Below are 19276 nucleotides of genomic sequence, written 5' to 3'. Positions count from 1 at the left end.
TACCTGAGATTGTAATCCTTTTTAAAGCAGGGTATAGTCCACATTACCAAACCAAAGAGTAAATGATCTGCCCTTTATTGAAAAAGAGAAATGTGATACGTTGGTAGTTCAGGAAGTCCACACAGCTGGTTTGGCATGCTACCAGAAGCCTGTGCAACAGCAGTGTGAAATGTGCATGCTGCCCCTAAATCCTGACGCAATGCTGTTTATATAAATATTCAGAGTAATTCCAAGACTATGCAGTTCCAGAAAACATCACGTAGCGTATCCTATGGACAGTCTGCTGCGTCCTGACCTCCTCTCTCTACCCTTGAAGAAGCGCAGTGACACTGGGAGTTGAGAAGGGCCTCCATCTGTAAATGGTGTTGATTGGAGATGTGTAGCAAGTACAGGCTAGGGACACACTGGTAATGATCTTTGTGTTGACTGGTCTCCTCAGAGTGCTTGACAAATATGAACGTTGCTTTTCGCAGGGGATCCTGGGGTCAAAATTGTCCACTGCAATCTGTTCTGTGGCTGCAGTTTTGCTGGAGAACAGGGCTGTGCCTGCCCAAGCAAAATGGGCCGTGCTTGCAGACCAGTGAAAGCCCTGGATGACTGAAAGATACTTCTTTCAGAAAACTCATTTGGAAGTAATCGGTAGCTCCTGTACAGAAATCTGTTTGAGCTTGTTTATTCCTTCTGGCTTTTCATTTCTTATCTTTTATAACCCAATCACTGACTCTTAAGACATTTGTACATACTAAGAACAAGCTCTGTATGCACAGCTCTTACCCCTTTCACAGGTCACTTGCTTTTAGCAAGGCAGATTGCTGTTATCCTTTTTAGCATGCAGAAAGTTTTTCCATTATGTGATTTTTTTTTCTTTCCTTTTCTTCTTTGTTGCATTCCTTCTCCAGCAGGGGCACAGTGAAATGTAGGCTCCTGTCTTCCTTTAGCACTGAGTCTAATGAAGTTGAATGCTATTTGATCACTGAAAAATTTGCATTTTTCAGTATGCAGCAGCTAGATGAGAGTTCTGTCTCTCACACCCCTCCCCTCACAAACTGTTACAACTGACGAGGTTTTGTGCAGTGCTAGTGAACAGCTCTGAAAGTTTCAGGGAGAGGGATGGGAGGTGGTGGAAGTGAAGGACTAGCTCCCTCCTGGATCAGCAAGTCATTTTAGGGAACACTTGGTAGCCATCAACTGCTTGAGCTACATGAACAGGCAGGGCCAAAAATATAGATTGTGTTGGGGGATTTTAGAGGTCAAACTTCAACCTGAATAGTGGGTGTGAAAATGAATAAATGAGAGCTGACTCTTTAACCACTGTAACTGCAATAACTGGAATAAACCAGATTCACTAGTTGTCTGTGGCTCTCCAGGCTATAGTGGCATGTTTTTAACCTTTCCCTGTAGCTTTTATTGTAATTTTGATGCTATTCTGGTTTGGAACAACTCATGACACTTCTGTTTTCTACGTGCTGAAGATGCTTGCTGTACATTGAAAACATTTGGAACCAGCTTTCTTGTGCAGATGGTAACACTCATCAGAGCTGCAAAAGAAGTAACAGGACAACTGTTCCCAATACAGTGACGGAGGGTAAATACAGCTCTGTGAAGTGCTTTAATGACAGAGAGCAAAGGGTCTCAAGTTGAATTGTGATGACAACCTTCTCGTGGCAAGGACTTTCTGCATTTCTGCTTCTGATGGCAGCAAGGTGTGATTTTATTATTTTTTTTTTCGTCTGGGGCAGAGCCTTGTCTGAAGCAAATCACTTCCTGGCAGAGGCTGGAGTCCCATTTCCTGTAGATTTCGGAGGAAGAAAGAAACACTTTGATTCCTTCAACAGCCTAGCCTAGTGAACACAGTGTAGTGGCGACTGCAGTGTACAGCCTGCTGCCTCTATGCCAAAGATTGACTTCTAGAGGCACGTTGATAGCTACAGACAGATGCACGCTTTTCTGTCTGCCCTCCAGGCTGGTAGTATGCAAGGCAGCTGAAAGCTATGCAGACGTGATAACATGACGCTGAGCCCTAGACTCTCTTCCTTGCCTCACAGCAGAGATAATTAGCTAGGGCACGGTGCCATGCTGATAGAGTTTCAGTGCTCGTAGGCTGGAGTTGTTTGGGGTCAGACCATTTGAGAAATGAACAAGTTACACGCACCTGTCTGGTGGCATCTGTACCTTTGGTGATGTTCAGACAGCATGCTCTGTAAGGAGAAGGAGTAGCATGAAGTAGCATTGATTGGGGAACTAGGTCGTGCCAGTAGCGTGTCAAAGAAACTCAATATGTACAGAAATATTTTCCAATGGTTCATCCTATGTCCCTCTTGTGATCTGTGGGTGTATACTGAAGTTAAGCGAGACTGAAAACACCCTTGCAAACTTGTCTGTGCCTCCTACACTGTTGAGGCTCCTGTTTCTAGTTAATTAACATTTTTAGAGAGTGCCTGCTGTTTTCAGTTGCCTCCTTGACTGGTGCCCCTCAGCAGCGAGTCCCTAGCAAAAGCTCAATATACCAGGGAAAGTACTGTGCTTGAAAATAACAAGTGTTTTGGTAGCTGGGGGTATTTCTATATGATTTAAATACATAGTTATAATGTTAAATATGATTTAAATATAGGTTCCTGAATTGCCTTTGAAAGTCTGGCACTCTGCTGTTTCTATTATTGACAAGCTCATTTGTCTCATCTCAAGGCGCTGCAGCATATGCTTAGCTACATGCTGCACTCTGTAATCTAATTTAATAAGTAAGACTGCTCTTGGTAGTCTTGACTTCCACGGGACATCTTGTACCTCACAAAATTAGGCACCTACATAAGCTTAGGGCTTTGATACACTTGATGCTTGTCTGTATGGTAGTGTAAACAGCTCTGGTACCTTAATGTTTCTCTGATGGTCAGTACCAGCTGAGTAAACCTTTATGATTGACTTTGAAACAAATCGAAATATTGTCTAGCAGGTGGACAAAAGAAGGAAGAGCACTACAGGAAATCATCTGTCATGACTCACAAATATTCGGGCTGTCTAGTAAGTTGAAAAACTGTTTTATTTGAAATATTGTGGTCATGGACAGCTAAGGTCCATTTGTCTTGCAAAATGTACAAAGTGCATGTTACACTGTATATGCACGTTACTCTCTGAATTCAGTATAACGGTAATTAGTAGCTTTTAAAAATTAAGCTCAAGTCTCAGCAGCAGGGTAATTAACAAATTAGTTTTGATTTTTGAATTGCATTGGGAGGAAGGTTCAATATCCTTCCCTCGCCTTTTCACTGGAAAAGGGGGAGAGAGAGAGAGATTTTCTTGTTCCCCTTTCAGCAGGGCAAAGAATTTCATGGCTCAGTAAATGGGTTTTCTGTCTCCTGCTGTTCAGTGGTTCTGTGACATTCAATTAGTGTAGTTTCTGAAGATCTTATGGTCTGATATCTGTCTGTGTTCCTAAAAGGACAGAAGTGAAAGCAGAACACACCTGATACTAAGATAGTACTGAGGAGGGAACAAAGGTTTGGTTGTGTCCAGAAATAAGCATCTCTGGGCCACACCACATACTAAATCATGTTTAATGAACAGGGACATCAGACCCACTGAATACAATTGATATCATGAGGCCATTAGCTTTCTGTGTAGTCAGTGCAAATCTGTGTTCAAAATATTTTGCGGAGGTTATTAGCATCTTTCTGGTTTTAAAAGGATGGAGAATCCTTTGGTAAATGGAAAAGCACCTGTCAATCAAATGCCCCAGTGGGAGGTTCAGAGAGGCAATTAGTTCTCAAGGGCATTCCCTAATCAGGTGATGTGGAGATGGTAGTAGATGTTTTTTGCTTTTTTTCCTGAGTGAGGGCTTTGACATTCCTTATCATAACTGCAAGCAATTTATAGTTAAAAAAAAATATATAGTTATAGTTAAAAAAAGTTATAGTTATATAGTTAAAAAAAAAAAAAACAAAACACTGTGCAGTTGTTTTGTTATTTAAACAGAAGTATGTTACAAGGTGAATTTCAGTGTTCTGTCTATGGGGAAATTAGTTTTGTTTTGGTTTTCTTTGAGCTTCATGAAAAGGTAATTAGTAATCAAGTCAGAGACAGTCCAGTCCAGTTTGATCAGTGAAAATACAAATCCATTACATTCCTTATTGTTATTCAATTTAACACAGACTTCTAGAGGCATTGTGAAATTTTGCTGCAGAAATAAAAATGTCAGATTTCCTACTGTTACCAAGCTGATTCATTGTAATGAAGTCATGATATTTTTTTCTCTATATCTGAAAATATTTTTCAAAGAAATACTTGCCATATGTAAGCGAGATTTTTGCATATTTCCTTCATGCATATTTTATACTTGCTTTCTTTGGTGGAGATAATTTCTTAGCTGCAGCAGAAAAGAATGTAGTTAATCACTTAGTTGAAATGTTTGGTCCTATAATTTAACTGGCATTTTAAACTTTGGCCTGCTCTCATGAAGTAATTCTTATTAAGTACGTGGTATCAAAACAGACAGATAAAAATTAACATTCTGTGAGTATAAGACTTCCAAAGGCTTTTCTCGCCTTTTACTGCATGTCATGTAAGGCGGGAAACTGAGGCCTAGTAGCAGATGAAATCTTGGAAGTGCCTCTATGAAGTGATAAGTACATACATATAGAAATTAATTTGTTTCCCAAATGATATGCACGATAAGTCCTGTTTATTAGCCACAAAAATATCTGGTTGTAAAAGAGAAATCATGAATGTTTGGGATCACTTTCAGATATTTTTATACAGACTGGTAATTTACGCAGCTAACCTCTTTCTAAAGGATCCTATACCTAGAACACTGTGCAATCCAGCCCTGGAATATTTCTGGGAAATTAAAAGTAAAAATGAAGATGAAAATTGTGAAACATACTTATACATGCCTTGCACTATATTCACAGCCTTTTCAAAGCAAAAATGTTGGGGAAGTGTAAAATATCCTTTTCTTCAAAGTCTTTGTTCTGGCAATACAGGGCATGGGATATTTTCCTGCCAGTCTGCTCCTCTGCATGGTACCAGGAGGATGTACAACAGAGGCAGCAGCTAGTTGCTGAACAGTTTCAGACCCAGCCTCATTTATTATATATTATTGACTAAATACAAGTCTTGAAGATTTAGAAGTTTTCGCAGAATGGTTGAGATGGGATGGGACCTCTGGAGGCCATCTTGTCCAACCCCCTGCTCAAGCAGGAACACCTGTATCAGGTTGCCCAGGACCATGTCCAGGTAGCTGTTGAAGATCTCCAAGGAGAGAGACTCTACAACCTCTCTGGGCAACCTGTTTCAGCGCACTGTCATCTGCACAGCACAAGTGCTTCCTGATGTTCAGGCAGAACCTCTTGTGTTCCAGTTCGTGTCAATTGCCTCTTGTCCCATCACCGGGCAGCACTGAAAATATGGCTCTGTCTTCATTGCATCTTCCCTTCAGGTATTTATACACGTAAGGAGGCTCCCTGAGCCTCCTTTTCTCCAGGCTGTACAGTCCTAACGCTCTCAGCCTTTCCTCATAGGAGAGGTGCTCCAGTCCCTTGATCATCTTGGTGGCCCTCCGTTGGACTTTTTCCAGTATGTCCATCTGTCTCTTGTACAGGGGGGCCCAGAACTGGACACAGCACTCCAGGTGTAGCCTCACCAGTGCTGAGTAAAGGGGAAGGATCACCTATCTTGACCTTCTGGTGATACTTTTGCATAATACAGCTAAGAATACTATTAGCCTTCTTAACAGTAAGGGCATGCTGCTGACTCATGTTCAACTTGGTGTATACGTTTCTGCAGAGCTCCTTTGTAGCTGGGTGGCCCCCAGCATATACTGGTGCCTGGAGTTGTTCCTCCCCAGGTTCAGGACTCTGCACTTCTCCTTGTTCAACTTCACAAGGTTTTTGTCCGCCTACCTTTCCAGCCTGTCAAGGTGCCCTCTCCTCTGGTGAGTCAGCCACTCCTCCCAGTTTCGTGTGATCCTCAAATTTACTGAGAGTGCACTCTATCTCATCATCCAGATCGTTGATGAAGATGTTAAACAGGGCTGGACCCAGTAGTGACCCCTGGGGCACTCTGCTCATTACTGACTCCAAGTAGACTTTGGGCCACTGACCACTACCTGTTGAGTCTAGCCTATCAGCCAGTTTCATTTTTGTGGCCAGTTTGGTTTTGACTGAATGCTGGGTAAAACTACTTGCTGAGGATCGTAATGTCCTCTGAATGAAAAAATTCTTTGTTACCCTAAGAATGGACAGCATGTCTTTATTCCCATGATAAGCCAGCAGATACTTTGGGACAAGGCAGTCTTTTGCAGAGAACACAGAGGGTAAGAACTTAACGTGAGGTCACTTTGGCTTTGTCAAGCAATAAACCTTCGTGTCCTTCTCTAAGAAAAAAACAAGTACACGACAGTTTTACAACCCTGAAACCATCAACTCATAAGGCTGATCATAACAATAAAACTGTTAGAAATGCACTCCTGCTAACGAATGCTGCTTGTAATTAGATTGGTAAGAAAAACATTTAGTGCTTGAGTTCTGTCTAAAAGTGTGGTTGTACAAAAACCCAATAACTGTATATGAGAATTTCAATAAAATTGTGTTTTGGAGGAGAGTAGAAATGAGTGTTTACAAGTGTTAAGGCTTGTTTTGACATAAAGGAAGGGGAATGATGATTATTTTTTTTTCAAAATTTTACTTTGATAAAATGCAAAACTGACGTTTTGGTTGGTACAAATCACTTTTCGGAAAGTGGAGAAGGGGAGCAATCACGTGGAGAAGGGGAGCAAAGAATTTTGTGTTTTTTGAGTTCAATTGCAGAAGCAGAACAAAATGAAGTAGAAACTGTGTGTGAGGCCAAGCTTGTGTTCACTGCCTTAGTCTGTATAAGCACAGCATCTCTGAAGTTAATGCAATTTTTGCTTCTTTAAAAAAAAAAAAAAAAAGTACTGCATGAAAGGAATTTGGCTTTAGTCCTGCTTTCCCATACTGAACTGATTAATGTCAGGCTTTTATCCATACTCAAATTCTAGAAGATTGTACACTATGACAAGGCTATTCTCTAACATTAGGCCAAATCTGGGCTTCTTATGGAATGTCACAGTTCCCTAAACATCCTTTTTTCCTTAAGCAAGACTCCTTATCAAAGACTTAGTATGGAGTTGTCATTGTGAATTGTCATAGTATGTGTGTCATTGTGTCAAAACAATACAAAATTGAGCTTTTCATAAAATGTACCTGCTGAAGGTACTGCAGTACTGTTATTCTAACAACATTGCATTTCAGGAGCCCCCTTCTTTTACCGTTCTTGCTTTATTCTTTTTGAAGTTTATCATGGGCAGGGAAACTCAAAAACAAAGAGATAGGGCTTGGGAAGCAGAGATAATAACATGCAGAAGTGTAACTGTGCAAGGTGGGAATAAACATGCTCTAATGCTGCTAGCTTTATCCACTGCTGCTTCTGCTGAGGAAAACAGTACATTGTAAAGGTAGACATGAAACAGTGCCAGTGGTGGCCATAATAAGCCTCAGGAGGAAGGTATAGGTTCATTGAGGAAATCTGAGGGGGTTGATCTCAGAACAGAAATAAGACTACATTTTATATCCCACTGTTTGCTCACCCATGTAAGTAAATTGGCAGCAGTGTAGAAAACCACACACACATACATATACATGTGTATGTTTTTTCTCTTTTTGTTTTTCCTAGATGCTAGAAATGACATACAGAAGGAAAGTAACTTAAAAGAACTCCTTAAAGAACTGCCTGAAGCTCATTACTGCCTGCTGAAGTATCTGTGCCAGTTCCTGATAAAGGTTGCTGAACATCATGTAGAGAACAGGATGAACCTCTGCAATCTTGCCACTGTGTTTGGACCAAATTGCTTTCAGTAAGTTGGGGCTTTCACTTTTCCTCTTATCTTGATAGAAAGTGTTACAGAGCAAATGACTGAAAATAGAGCTGAGAACCCTAACTGGTCAGAATGGTCAAGCAGGGTCAATGACTGGGGCTTCTTGTTAATTTTCAGTACTAAAGGTATTGTTTGCGCTTATTGGGAGTGTTGTGGTGTAGCCCCGGTAGGAAGCTAAGTGCCACACAGCCACTTGCTCCCTCTTCCCAGGTGGGACAGGGTGAAAATTGGAAAGGTAAAAGCATGAGAACTCATAGGTTGAGATGAAGACAGTTTACTAAGTAAAGCAAAAGCTGTGTGCACAAGCAAAACAGAACAATTCATTCACTCCTTCCCATTAGCAGGCAGATGTTCAACCACATCCAAGAAAGCAGGGCTCATCACACGTAACGGTTTCTTGGGAAGACAAACGCCATCACTCTGAACATCTCCCCCTTCTTCCTTCTTTACCCCAGCTTTTATTGCTGAGCATGACATCATATGGTATGGAATACCTCCTTGGTCAGTCTGGATCACTTGTTCTGGCTGTGTCCCCTCCCAACTTCCTGAACACTGCTAGCTTCCCCTCTGGCAGGGCAGTGCAAGAAGCAAAAAAGTCTTTGGCTCTGTGTAAATACTTCTGTGCAAAAACCAAAACCACCAGTGTATTATCACCACTGTTTTCATCAAAAATCCAAAACACAGCATTGTGTGAGCTTGTATGAAGAATTCTGTCCCAGCCAAAATGATGACAGGGTGTTGAGTTGCTCTCCTGTCTTCTTTTGCAGTGTTGCTAAACAGTTGGTCAGTTTTCTATTGCTGTGTTGACAGCAGATTGTATAAGGGCAAGGAGACTTGTGCTCATACAGCATTCTTCCTTTGCCATCAAATAATATGGATGCTTCTCTGCAGAAAGATTTGAGAAAGGGTATCTGGGAGGAAAAAGGACTCAGATGCAGCAGCCAGCTGCTGTATGATTTCTAGATGGTACTACATACTCTCTGCAGATTTGCTCTTGTGATCTGATGTCTGATCTCAAGATGACGGTGATTCTGGGTTCTTTATCATTCTAGTATATTTTGAAACTGGTCTGGAGTTTATGAGGTTCCACTGGCCTTTTGAGACTTCTCAACTGTATTCACTAGTTTTACTAGTTTCTTTCATGGAGCTGAGTTCCTTACACCTTTGATAAAGATAACATGCCATACATGCTAGTGGGTCTAGCAGCAATATTGGGAAGAGTTATTTCCAAGTGTGAGAATGCCCTCAAACAAGATTGTTCCTGCTGAGTCACTGCTATGAGGTAGTGTGCCATTAGCATCTTTGTCCTGGCCTTGTCTGTAATACAACTGCTGGCTGGCATCCAAGATCTAAGACATGGGGGACACATAAGTTTAGTTTGGTCATCAGTCTTGAAAGAAGCGTGATACCTGCAAAAAGAGAAGTACGTTCCTTGTAGCAAATGTCTGATTTGTATTGATCCTTGCAAAAATTTGTTCTGGAATGATGCTGCATTGCCTAATGAGACTTAGATTAGATTAATTGCCTAACAAGACTATCTCCCTAAGCTTCCTCCGTAGCCTCCAGAAATAGGCTTCTTTAAAGAGGGAGAAAACAGAAGGTAGGTTCATTGTCATCCTGCGCAATGTGCTCTATCCTGTGCAATGTGCTCTAGGTGATCCTGCTTGGCAGGGGTGTTGGACTAGATGATCTTCAGAGGTCCCTTCCAACCCTGCCAATTCTGTGATTGTAATATACTGAGCAAATTCCACATACCTAAGCTAGATGCTGCTTGCTCTCTTTTTAAAGGAGCACATCTTTTTCCATCGATAAGAGGGAGAACCTGCAGAGGTGAGACATTCAAACCAAAGCTTGTCCTTTTGTCTACACTTCCACCTCTTCTTAAGGTAGTTGCTTATAGAGGATGAAGGTGACTACGTCAGGATACAAACATTAAAGCATTTACTGTTTTAGTAGAAAATCATAAAGCATATTGTGAAACAAAAAAATTCGTCCCCTCCAAAAGAAAGAAAACTCAAAAGACCAGAGTATGTACAGAAATATACAAGTGTGAGAGTTAGTAGAAACACAGTACTGCAGATTTCTGACAAGAAAAAGCAAACCAGTTTTTAAAGATCATATTTCTGTGGGCAGTGTTATTTACATGGTGAGGTTTTAAAGTTTGGGAGTTTCTGTCTAAATGTATTAGTGCACTTAGCTTCTTCTCATATAGTTTATTTGTTCTTAAATCTAATGTCTAAATCTCTGGATCAAACTCCCAAGTGGCCATTTGAATAATTATAGCCTCCTCATCACTTGTTTCAGGAAAGTTTTGAAAATCAGCTCTGCATACCTTTTGGTGTAGAACACAGAGAATTGTAGTTTGAAAATGCAATTGGCATTCCAGGATTAAACCAAATTGTACTTCCTAAAAGCACCATAATTGTTTCTTCAACTTATTTCTGCTCATAAGGTAGCATAGGAAAGAATTAACGGTTTCTGTAAGGTATAGGGTCTGTGTATAGGAGGGGAAGAATCGCATCATTCCATCGCAGAAGATTGAGAAAGGCAGAGTTCACTGAAGATACAAGAGCTCTTGTGAATATGAGTGCAGCCAGCCCTGCAGCTGTGACACACATCAAAATGCTTGTGCAGCAAAAGAGGCAATGAAAGCAAGACTTGACACTTAACAAATAGGTAATGCATTTTTACAAGAGACAAATATTTCGGAGTGGTGGATGTAGATTTTTGTTTAAACTAAGCTTCACTGTCTGGTAATTCAGCTGTGGGTTTCATCAGATCTTATCTTTTCAAAGTAATTCAGAATAATGGTCTAGACACCATTGTGAGCAACAGTTGAAATACTCTTTTTTTTCCTCTGTTAATGATTGCATTCTTAAGTTGATGAAACCAATCAAATCAACAAAGATTTGACAGGAGGAAGAAAGAACTCACAGCACCCAACTTTTGGCATTGGTCTTAGCCAGATGTTTAATCAGACAGCCAGAGAGAGATCTTCAGAATGCAGTTCAGAGCTCCAGAGCTGTCTGAAGTCTGCCTTGGCAAGGGCTGTCTTATCGCTGACTACAGGTAGCTCCTAGAGAAACTAGCTGCAGAAATTAAATATCAGCTGGTGGTTGAAGCAAACGTTCCTTTCACTTTGCATTCTTTGTTCAGAGCAGTGTATGGGGTGTTTTGCTGGGACAAGGAAACAAGGCTTAGCAGCCAGCTTGTCAGCAATTCCTCTGTTAAAGTAGGAAGACCTGATATTTTTCTGTCAGTAACTAACACATCTAAAATCAATGTCTATGTAGCTAATGCTCAGAGTCAGAAAGAATAAAGCTTATCTGCTGATAGTGAAGGATTGCTTTCAACAAGGTATTTTTAGCGTCATTTTAGCTATTTGGACATACTATTTCCTACTTGGTAACTGAAGCTATTTTACAATTGAATAAATCTCCCTATTGAGCAACGCTGCAGACATTTAGACTTCATTTTAATTCCCTTCATCTCATTCCACTTCTCTATATCATGTCTCAGTAATTCTTCTAATTTCCCAAACTTTCAACCTTTATTACTTTTTATCTTATCCGTTACTTCTGCTTCCTTGCCGTTTGATAAACCAAACTGGTTCTCTTCTAATGAAAGGTTATCTTGTGTTTTCTGTATTTATAACGAATAGAAGAGGGAAAAAAAATGGCTATTTGCAGTCCTTGTAATGAAGTGTGCTGTAAGATATGGGAAAACATAAAGGGCAAGGTCAAACAGTTCAAAAAAGGAAAATATGATGATTTGAGATTTAGTGCATTGTTTTCTTCCAATTCAGATTTGTTCAGATTTACTGTGATGAAAGCCAAAGGTCAAGTATACAGAGAAATACAGCCCTTGGTAGACAACAAGCATGGAGGAACATAAATAGTTGGCTTTTCTGTTACCGGGCTAATCTGTGGGGGGGTTTAACGCTTGCACCATGGTTAGTCTTGGAGGAAGTTACTGTCCATTGACCTGAGTTTCATCACTTGTAGAGTGACGGCATTAGTTATGGCCTGCTGTGTGTCTCTGTTTCAGTCTCACAGCTTCTGTTGAAGAGGAAGCTTAGGACCAGTTGAATTCTCTTTCCTGCTCTCTCCTCTTTTGGAGCTGGGTATCAGAGGGGCTGCCGTACTCCTGTCCTTTGGCTGGGATGTAAGAGATGTGAGGTAGACTAGCTATGCAGTAAGCAGAGAATCCCTGTGCACACTTTTGTGTGTTTTGTTGTTGTTTTTTGAGCGCTCTCTCAAAGAATGATGTGTGTTTGTTGCCTCCGTGATTTAAGCCCTCACTAGTGCAACTGTGTTTCATTCTAACAGAAATGAAGCATGTTGTGAAGGTTTGCTCCTTCACCCCAAAAGAGGCTGGCAAATGCAAGTGTCTGGTTAAAACAATGCTGTTTGTTATCCAGCAGTTCTAGTTGGATGAGTATGTAAAGGCCTGAGAGATTTGCTGATTTGGGATCCAAAGGGAGAAGAAGCTTTAGTGATCAGGGGCTTTCCCCTAAACACTTCCTTGCAGAGTTAGAGCATTTTTTTCTGCTTGGTTATCCTCCCAGTCCCCTTGCCATGGATAGCAGGGAAGAAGGGGCACAAAGCACAGATTCTGGAACTGCAGCAGAGGGAAAATGCAGGGAACAGCTGTGCTTTGGGGGTGCTTCTTTCTCCAAGGTAACTAACAGAAAAGTGAATGTTCCTTCCAAGTGATTTCAACTAAAATGTGCTGCCTACAGTGCATCCACCAGTGTTGCTTTTAGAGGCAGTGGGAATATAGGACAAGGTACTCTGCTTTGATGACAGAAAACTTATCTTCTTTTCTCCTACAGAGTCTTTTGTGAGGAGAAAATCTGAGGGAAGAGCTTTCTACATCTACCTGGCTTCTTTGTGTACTTCTTGCAGGTGTTTTCCACAACAAACAACTTTCCGGCCTGGCGCAGGTCTGATTGTTATTGGTCAGAGCCACCAATCTCCTGTGTGCCACTAGGGAACAAGCTGCAATGTAAACAACAGGTTCCTTAGTGTTTCTCAGCTGGGAGCTGGCTTGGAGAAGCAGGTGATGTAGCTGTGATGCCAAGGGCAAGCATAAGAATAAATCAAGCTCTGCATCGTGGTGTTGATTAAGGTTTTGTCCACTGATGAATAAGGCCAAATTTCCACTACCGTAAACCACTGAATTCCTCTTTCTGTATTTAAAAGTACTGATGCAGCTGTATCTGTGATTGTGTAACGGTGGATCAGGCATGAAAGTTGCAGCAAGGTGGATTTTATTTGCTAATCGGTAGAACTGAAAGGGAAGCCAGGCAGATAAAGCCAAATAACTCATCAAAATTTTGTGTTGAGTGAGGCTAATGAGGGATTTATTTTAGCATCTCTGAACTGAGTGCTTGGTTAGTAGTGATATATCTTCACTCATCTTTACATTTATATATATATTTTTTTTTGTTTGCTTGTTTTTGAAAAATTGTACAATGAAATGATAGCTTGAACTCATTTGACTTTGGAGCCTAAAACCCCACCCTCTTTGAGTTTCATAAATAGAAATTCATGACTACAGAATGTACTCTGCCCTGTACTCTTCTGACTAAAACCAAAACTTTGTTCTGGTTTAGTGAGGGAAATAGAACCAGCAAGAAATTCTTAGTATTCTGCAAAACTGCAACAAAATTCAAGCTCCTTAAAAAAAAAATAAGAATGTTATGATCATGCTGTTCTGAGACACTGAACATGTAAGCTTAGCACATCATTATTTTAAATAATGGGTAACAGTTTCCTCTTCCTATTTCATCATTATTGTTGCTGCAGTTGAGACTTTCTGCCTGCCTTATTTCATGTCCCCTTCACTACCATACTTGTAATTTTCCACTACTGGCTAAGAAGGAGGTCATTGATCCCTAAAGTTGTTTTTAACAGAATAAATTGTTTTGTCTGATAGACTGTTTTTGTGAGTTAATAACCTAAGAACTTGATTATTTTATGAGTTATTGGATAAAAACTGTTCCTTTTTTTTGGTTATGATTGATTCATTAAGAGCTTAGGGAGAATTTCTACTTCCTTTTTAAACAAAGGTACGAAAGGATGATTCAGGCCTCTCGCATTGACAGCATGTCTATTAGTTTCATTCATAATGCTGACAAAATACTCCATCATAAGTGTGACATCGTAACAGGGCACCTTTTTTCTCTTGCTGTGGAGCTAGTCACTATATGTACCAAGTGTTGCACAGTTAGTGTATCTGTGGTGGTAGTACAAAATATAGCCTTCAGAAAGGTATATCTAAGCAAAATAAAGGAGTAAACAACGTACTTCTTTATAAATTGAGACAGTCAAGGGCAGCATCCTGTCTCGCCAGTAAATCAATGGAAATTTCTAGTTAGTGGTGGTGCACTCTCAAATTAGTATCAGTAGTTGCGTGTAGTTAGACGAAACTTGTCATCCTGAAGGCTATCCAAAAATATTCCCAAGTTTTATATAAAAAAACTTGCATTTTTTAGCTTTGTTTTTGCAGTGGAATGTGGCAGCTGTTAAGACTGGCACTTGTTTCCCAGCAGTAGATTAGGAAAGGAAGATCAGTATTTGAACTAGCTGAAAGTGCTGGAGGAATTTAGAGACACAACTAGGGTCCGATCCAAAATGTGTTAACTCTGACAAGTATCTTTCAGGCAACAAACCTGATAAGAGGGCTGAGAAGGCATGTCCTATTAGGAAAGACTGAGGACACTTCGGTTGTCTAGTCTGGAGAAAAGAAGGCCTACTTTTACTGCAGTTTCCAAGCTGCCTACTGTGACTGTAATTTCCTGATGAAAAATGAAGCTCTTCCTGGAGCAAAAGGCTTTAAACATGAATTAAGCCAATAATCAACTCTGTGCAGCGGCATCACTCTTAGCTGCTTCGCATTACCTGCTCTACCTGCATTTTGCCTTACACATTTCCTGCAAGTATTGTAGACAGAGGTGGAATTACTAAGTTGATTTAGGCTCCTAAATCTGATGTTACAGACCATAATCTGGAACAGATTGCAAAAGATAATTAGTTAGATGCCTGGTGGGATTTTCCAGTGTCTCAGAAACGAGGACACTTCTGCAAAATCTCAGTAGTGATATATGACATTGCATTTGGTTTGAACTGGTGAGACATAAGTTTGTAAATGATGCAGAGCATGTAAATGACTCACGCACACTGAAATGAACACCTCCCTCAACTCTGTTGCCCTGTCTTTAGCCACCTGTTAGCCTCTGATCTTGCAGAAGAGTCAGCAGATGCGAATACCTGCCTGTTTTCAGCTGTACCAGTTTGTAGTCCAGTCTGTTAAGACAAATTGCTTTCATCAGCTGTTACCTTACCCGGCTAAAGTACAGGGCTAAGCTGTGGACCTGAGCTCACATCTGTTACAGACACAGTAACGTCTATCTGGAGGGACAGAGCAGACCGACAGACATTGTAATCTCTTAAAACTACTGCAACCCTACTCTCAGAACCTTCGGTTGTGCTGGTCGAGGGGCTCGCGGGCATCTGAGGTACTAAGGAAAATGTTTTGCAAGGGCTGGAGAAACAACAACAATGAAAACTTGTAATGTTCTCTGGCTTCTGAGACCCTTTATTTCTTCTGGGATCCCCTAGAAGATTGGTAAGTTTACTTTGTGGTGCTCCTCTATAAACAGTGCTGTACCAGCAGGAAAAGTAGCAGTCAGACAAGACAGCATACAGCCCTCATTGGGTTTTAAGTTAGGATTACGGTGCTGTCATTCCACCCAGGCTACGGCTGCAAAGACACTTAAGGAAATGGCAGTGTGCATTCTTCATCTTAGACGGGGTGGGGTTGAGCAGCACTGGGAATGCATAATGAGATGCACTGTTTCACCTGGAGATCGCTGGTTCTCAGTTGTGACTTGGAGCTGTCAGCAGTTGCTGCCTGGGGAGATCAGTTCAGTGATCTCAGTCCAACTCATTATAGGCAGATGACTACATCAGAAGTCCTCCCGGCTCTCATTTGCGCTTGAAGCAAGGTTCTCAGGCATGGTGACTGGTGATGGAACCCTGTGGTGATGCCTGTCTCTTTCTGGATGGCAAGTGGATTCTGGAGATTCAATCTCTCATAAGTACACTACACATTTAGCCTGTTACAGCTTGTTTACAGGGTCCCTGGGGTAAATTCATTTAACTAACGCAGGAAACATAAGTAATTTTTTCACAGTGAGTTAATTTGACTTCAGGTCAATTCAGTTCTGAATAAGAGTTGTGACATGGGTCTTTGAAGTGGTTTAACTAGTCTGAGACTAGTTTTCTTGAGCATCCCTATGTAAGTAGACATACCATTGACTTAAAGTGGTCTGGAAGAACCCAGAGAACAAGTGAGCACTGGTCTGCATGGACATGAGTGGCACAGAGCTGTGGTGGATGGGCAAGCAGGCATGGGAGGGCACAGTGCAGAATGTGAAATACTGCTGGGTGTGATAGCCTGAAATAAAGGGCTAAGGGCTTAGACATATTCCTAAGTAACACTAACTTTGACAACTACGACTTTTTGTGCTTGAAAGTGGCTTCACCAATTTCAATCTTAAAATCCTCTAAGACTTCTGGTACTGATTCACCTTTGCTCCTTTAGAGCAAAGTCAGATACTGTTAGTGCTGGTGCTTCGTTTAGACAAAGCACATTGTTTCCAAATACTTAATACGGACCACTGTGCTTAGTGCACAGATTTCTCTGAGCATCTCTGGAAAATGTAGAGTGTCCTAGGAATCTGAGGGGGAAACACTGGGGTATTTGCTTTTATCATTGCCTGTCATAGAATGGCTCGGGTTGGAAGGGACCTTAAAGATCATCTAGCTCCAACCCCCCTGCCATGGGCAGGGATGCCACCTACTAGATCAGGTTGTCCAGGGCCTCATCCAGCCTGGTCTTGAACATCCCCAGGAATGGGGCATCCACAGCTTCTCTGGGCAGCCTGTTCCAGCGCCTCACCACCCTCTGAGTGAAGAATTTCCTACTAACCTCTAATGTAATTCTCCCTTCTTTTAGGTTAAAACCATTCCCCCTTGACCTGTCATTATCTGATTGAGCTCTCCATTTTTATGACCCCCCCTTTAAATACAGAAAAGCCGCAACGAGGTCTCCCCAGAGCCTTCTCTTCTTTAGGCTGAACAACCCCAGCCCTCTCAGTCTTTCTTCATAGGAGAAGTGCTCCGGTCCTCTGATCATCTTTATAGCCCTCCTCTGGACTCACTTGAACAGCCCCACATTGTTTTTGAGCTGGGGGCCCCAGCCCTGCACGCAGCACTTCAGGTGGGGCCTCACAAGGGCAGAGCAGAGGGGGACAATCGCCTCCCTCCACCTGCTGGCCACCCCTCTGTTGGTGCAGCCCAGGACACAGCTGGCCTTCTGGGCTGCAAGCACACATTGCTGGCTCATGGTGAGCTTTTCATCCACCAGAACCCCCAAGTCCTCTGCAGGGCTGCTCTCAATGTGTTCTCCCAGTCTGTGCTCATGTCTGGGATTGCCCTGACCCCTGTGCAGCACCCTGCACTTGGACTTGTTGAACCTCATGCGGTTCACACGGGCCCACTTCTCCAGCTTGTCCAGATCGCTTTGGATGGCATCCCTTCCTTCTGGTGTATCAGCTGCACCGCCCAGCTTGGTGTCATCTGCAAACTTGCTGAGGGTGCACTCAATCCCATCGTCTATGTCATTGATGAAGGTATTGAAAATCACCGGTCCCAGGACAGATCCCTCAGGGACAGCACTCATCACCGGCCTGGGATTTTTCAGCACATACACTGAGCTGTAAGCTCCCTAACAGGGTTACTTAACAGTAACTACAGTGACGACAACTTATATTAGGATATGCCTGGAGATGCAGAATTTTGCTGGAGGATTTTGTCACCCTAAACTGTCTCAGAGAATCAGGCGGAAATTCCTTCTGAGACAGCAAAGCCATTCAGCAAACAGCCAGGTATTTATGCTGTACTTTCACGGTTCTCCGAAGCTTCACAGCTCAGCAAGCTCTCACACACCAGCTTCATCAACCACTTTGTTGTAGTAAGAGACAACTGAGGTGAATCTGGATGGGATGAAACTTGCGGCTTTGAAGACCGTATAACTGCCAGGCCCACAGGGCTTTCAGAGGCAGGGATAATTCTGCAGTGACATTTTTCTGTTACATTCTCTAAGATAGACATGAACCCATCAACATTCTCTTCTTGAAATGACCACAGAAATTACAGGTTTATATCTCCCTTCTGGAAAGTGTCTTTTTGGTATAGAAATTGTTGTTCTACTGCTGCTGTACTGTCTGTGATTCTGGTACTGAAGTAGTTTGTATGTGGCTATAAGGTGATCACGTCCAACCTTTAAGCATTTTGTGACCAGAGTAAATTGTGCATTTAACTCAATAGACAACACAATTAATTAACATGCGAATTAGACATGAAGGAGCCATCGCTATGAACACAGTTATGTTGAAATGCTTTAACAGGGTGTTTCCAAAAGAACGTGAGAAAGTATCAAAGGAGAAGGATGTGGATCATGGAAGTGTTATATGAGATTTTCTCATAGAACTGTGTTTTTTTTTCCTATTGATCTGAAGTGAAATTTGGATATTTCATAGCTTTTCAGACTAAGCAAAACTGAAGATATTCTTTTTTTACATACAGTCTCAGAAAAGTCCAGTTGGACTTTTGCATACAGTGTGACAACAGATGGGTTTTAATTTCTATGAATATGCAAGATGAGTGCGTACTTATAATCTAAACTTCTTAAATATGCTGAGCTGCAGATTTATTGCAAGGAAAAGGTCAGCATGGATAGCACAAAGAATATAATAATCCTTACCACAGTGGAGGTCTAATAGCAGCAACTGAAGGAAAAAATTAACAAGAAATCTTGTAAAATCTGTGGACCAGTTTTAGTGACAGAATGGCAACGGATGATTTACTTTATACTGCCATTAGAGTAAAGCAAATCATGCTGTCCTGCTTGGTTACATTCAGAGAGGGAATGTAACAGGTGTGGTTATCGTTGTTTTGGTTTGGTTTTTGGGTTTTTTTTTGGTTTTTTTTTTGGCTATAGGAGGCATTGGCTATAGCTCCCAGCAGATGTGGTTTAAGTCAAAATTCTGCCCTAAAATTCACTGAAGCTATCTGGAGTCATTTTTTGACTTGAAATCATTGGAGTATGTTTTCAGGCCATTTCCTAGAAAAGAGGTTCATAGGGTTGCCAGGCTTATGTTAGTGTTGCCCTTTTTTGGAGAAATACATCAGGAAGGTGACAGTTGAGATTTTCCTGAATCAAGCAAACTGTGCTCAGCCAACTCCAGAGAACACACGGTCCTGTTACATGCTTACACACACTTTTCTTTTATTCAGGACCATTACTATCTTCTAGTGA

At 41.5% G+C, this 19276-nt stretch overlaps 1 protein-coding gene across 7 annotated transcripts in view; it reads left to right on the top strand.

The window, feature by feature from the left end:
• Positions 1-19276, top strand: part of FAM13A (family with sequence similarity 13 member A) — a 137566-nt gene that overhangs the window by 8289 nt on the left and 110001 nt on the right. For 6 of the 7 annotated variants that reach the window (XM_048052161.2, XM_048052159.2, XM_048052154.2 and 3 more), the window contains one exon: positions 7687-7867. In XM_048052161.2, coding sequence (XP_047908118.2) covers positions 7687-7867 — 181 coding nt within the window. Of the gene's footprint in view, positions 1-7686; positions 7868-15976; positions 15993-19276 lie in introns of those variants that run through there. The other variant, XM_066996353.1, reaches the window with a different exon arrangement.

The sequence above is a fragment of the Anser cygnoides genome, chromosome 4, assembly GCF_040182565.1.
Source record: "Anser cygnoides isolate HZ-2024a breed goose chromosome 4, Taihu_goose_T2T_genome, whole genome shotgun sequence".
Lineage (NCBI taxonomy): Eukaryota > Metazoa > Chordata > Aves > Anseriformes > Anatidae > Anser > Anser cygnoides.
The sequence above is the reverse complement of the archived record's forward strand: the minus strand, read 5'-3'. Positions and strand labels throughout refer to the sequence as shown.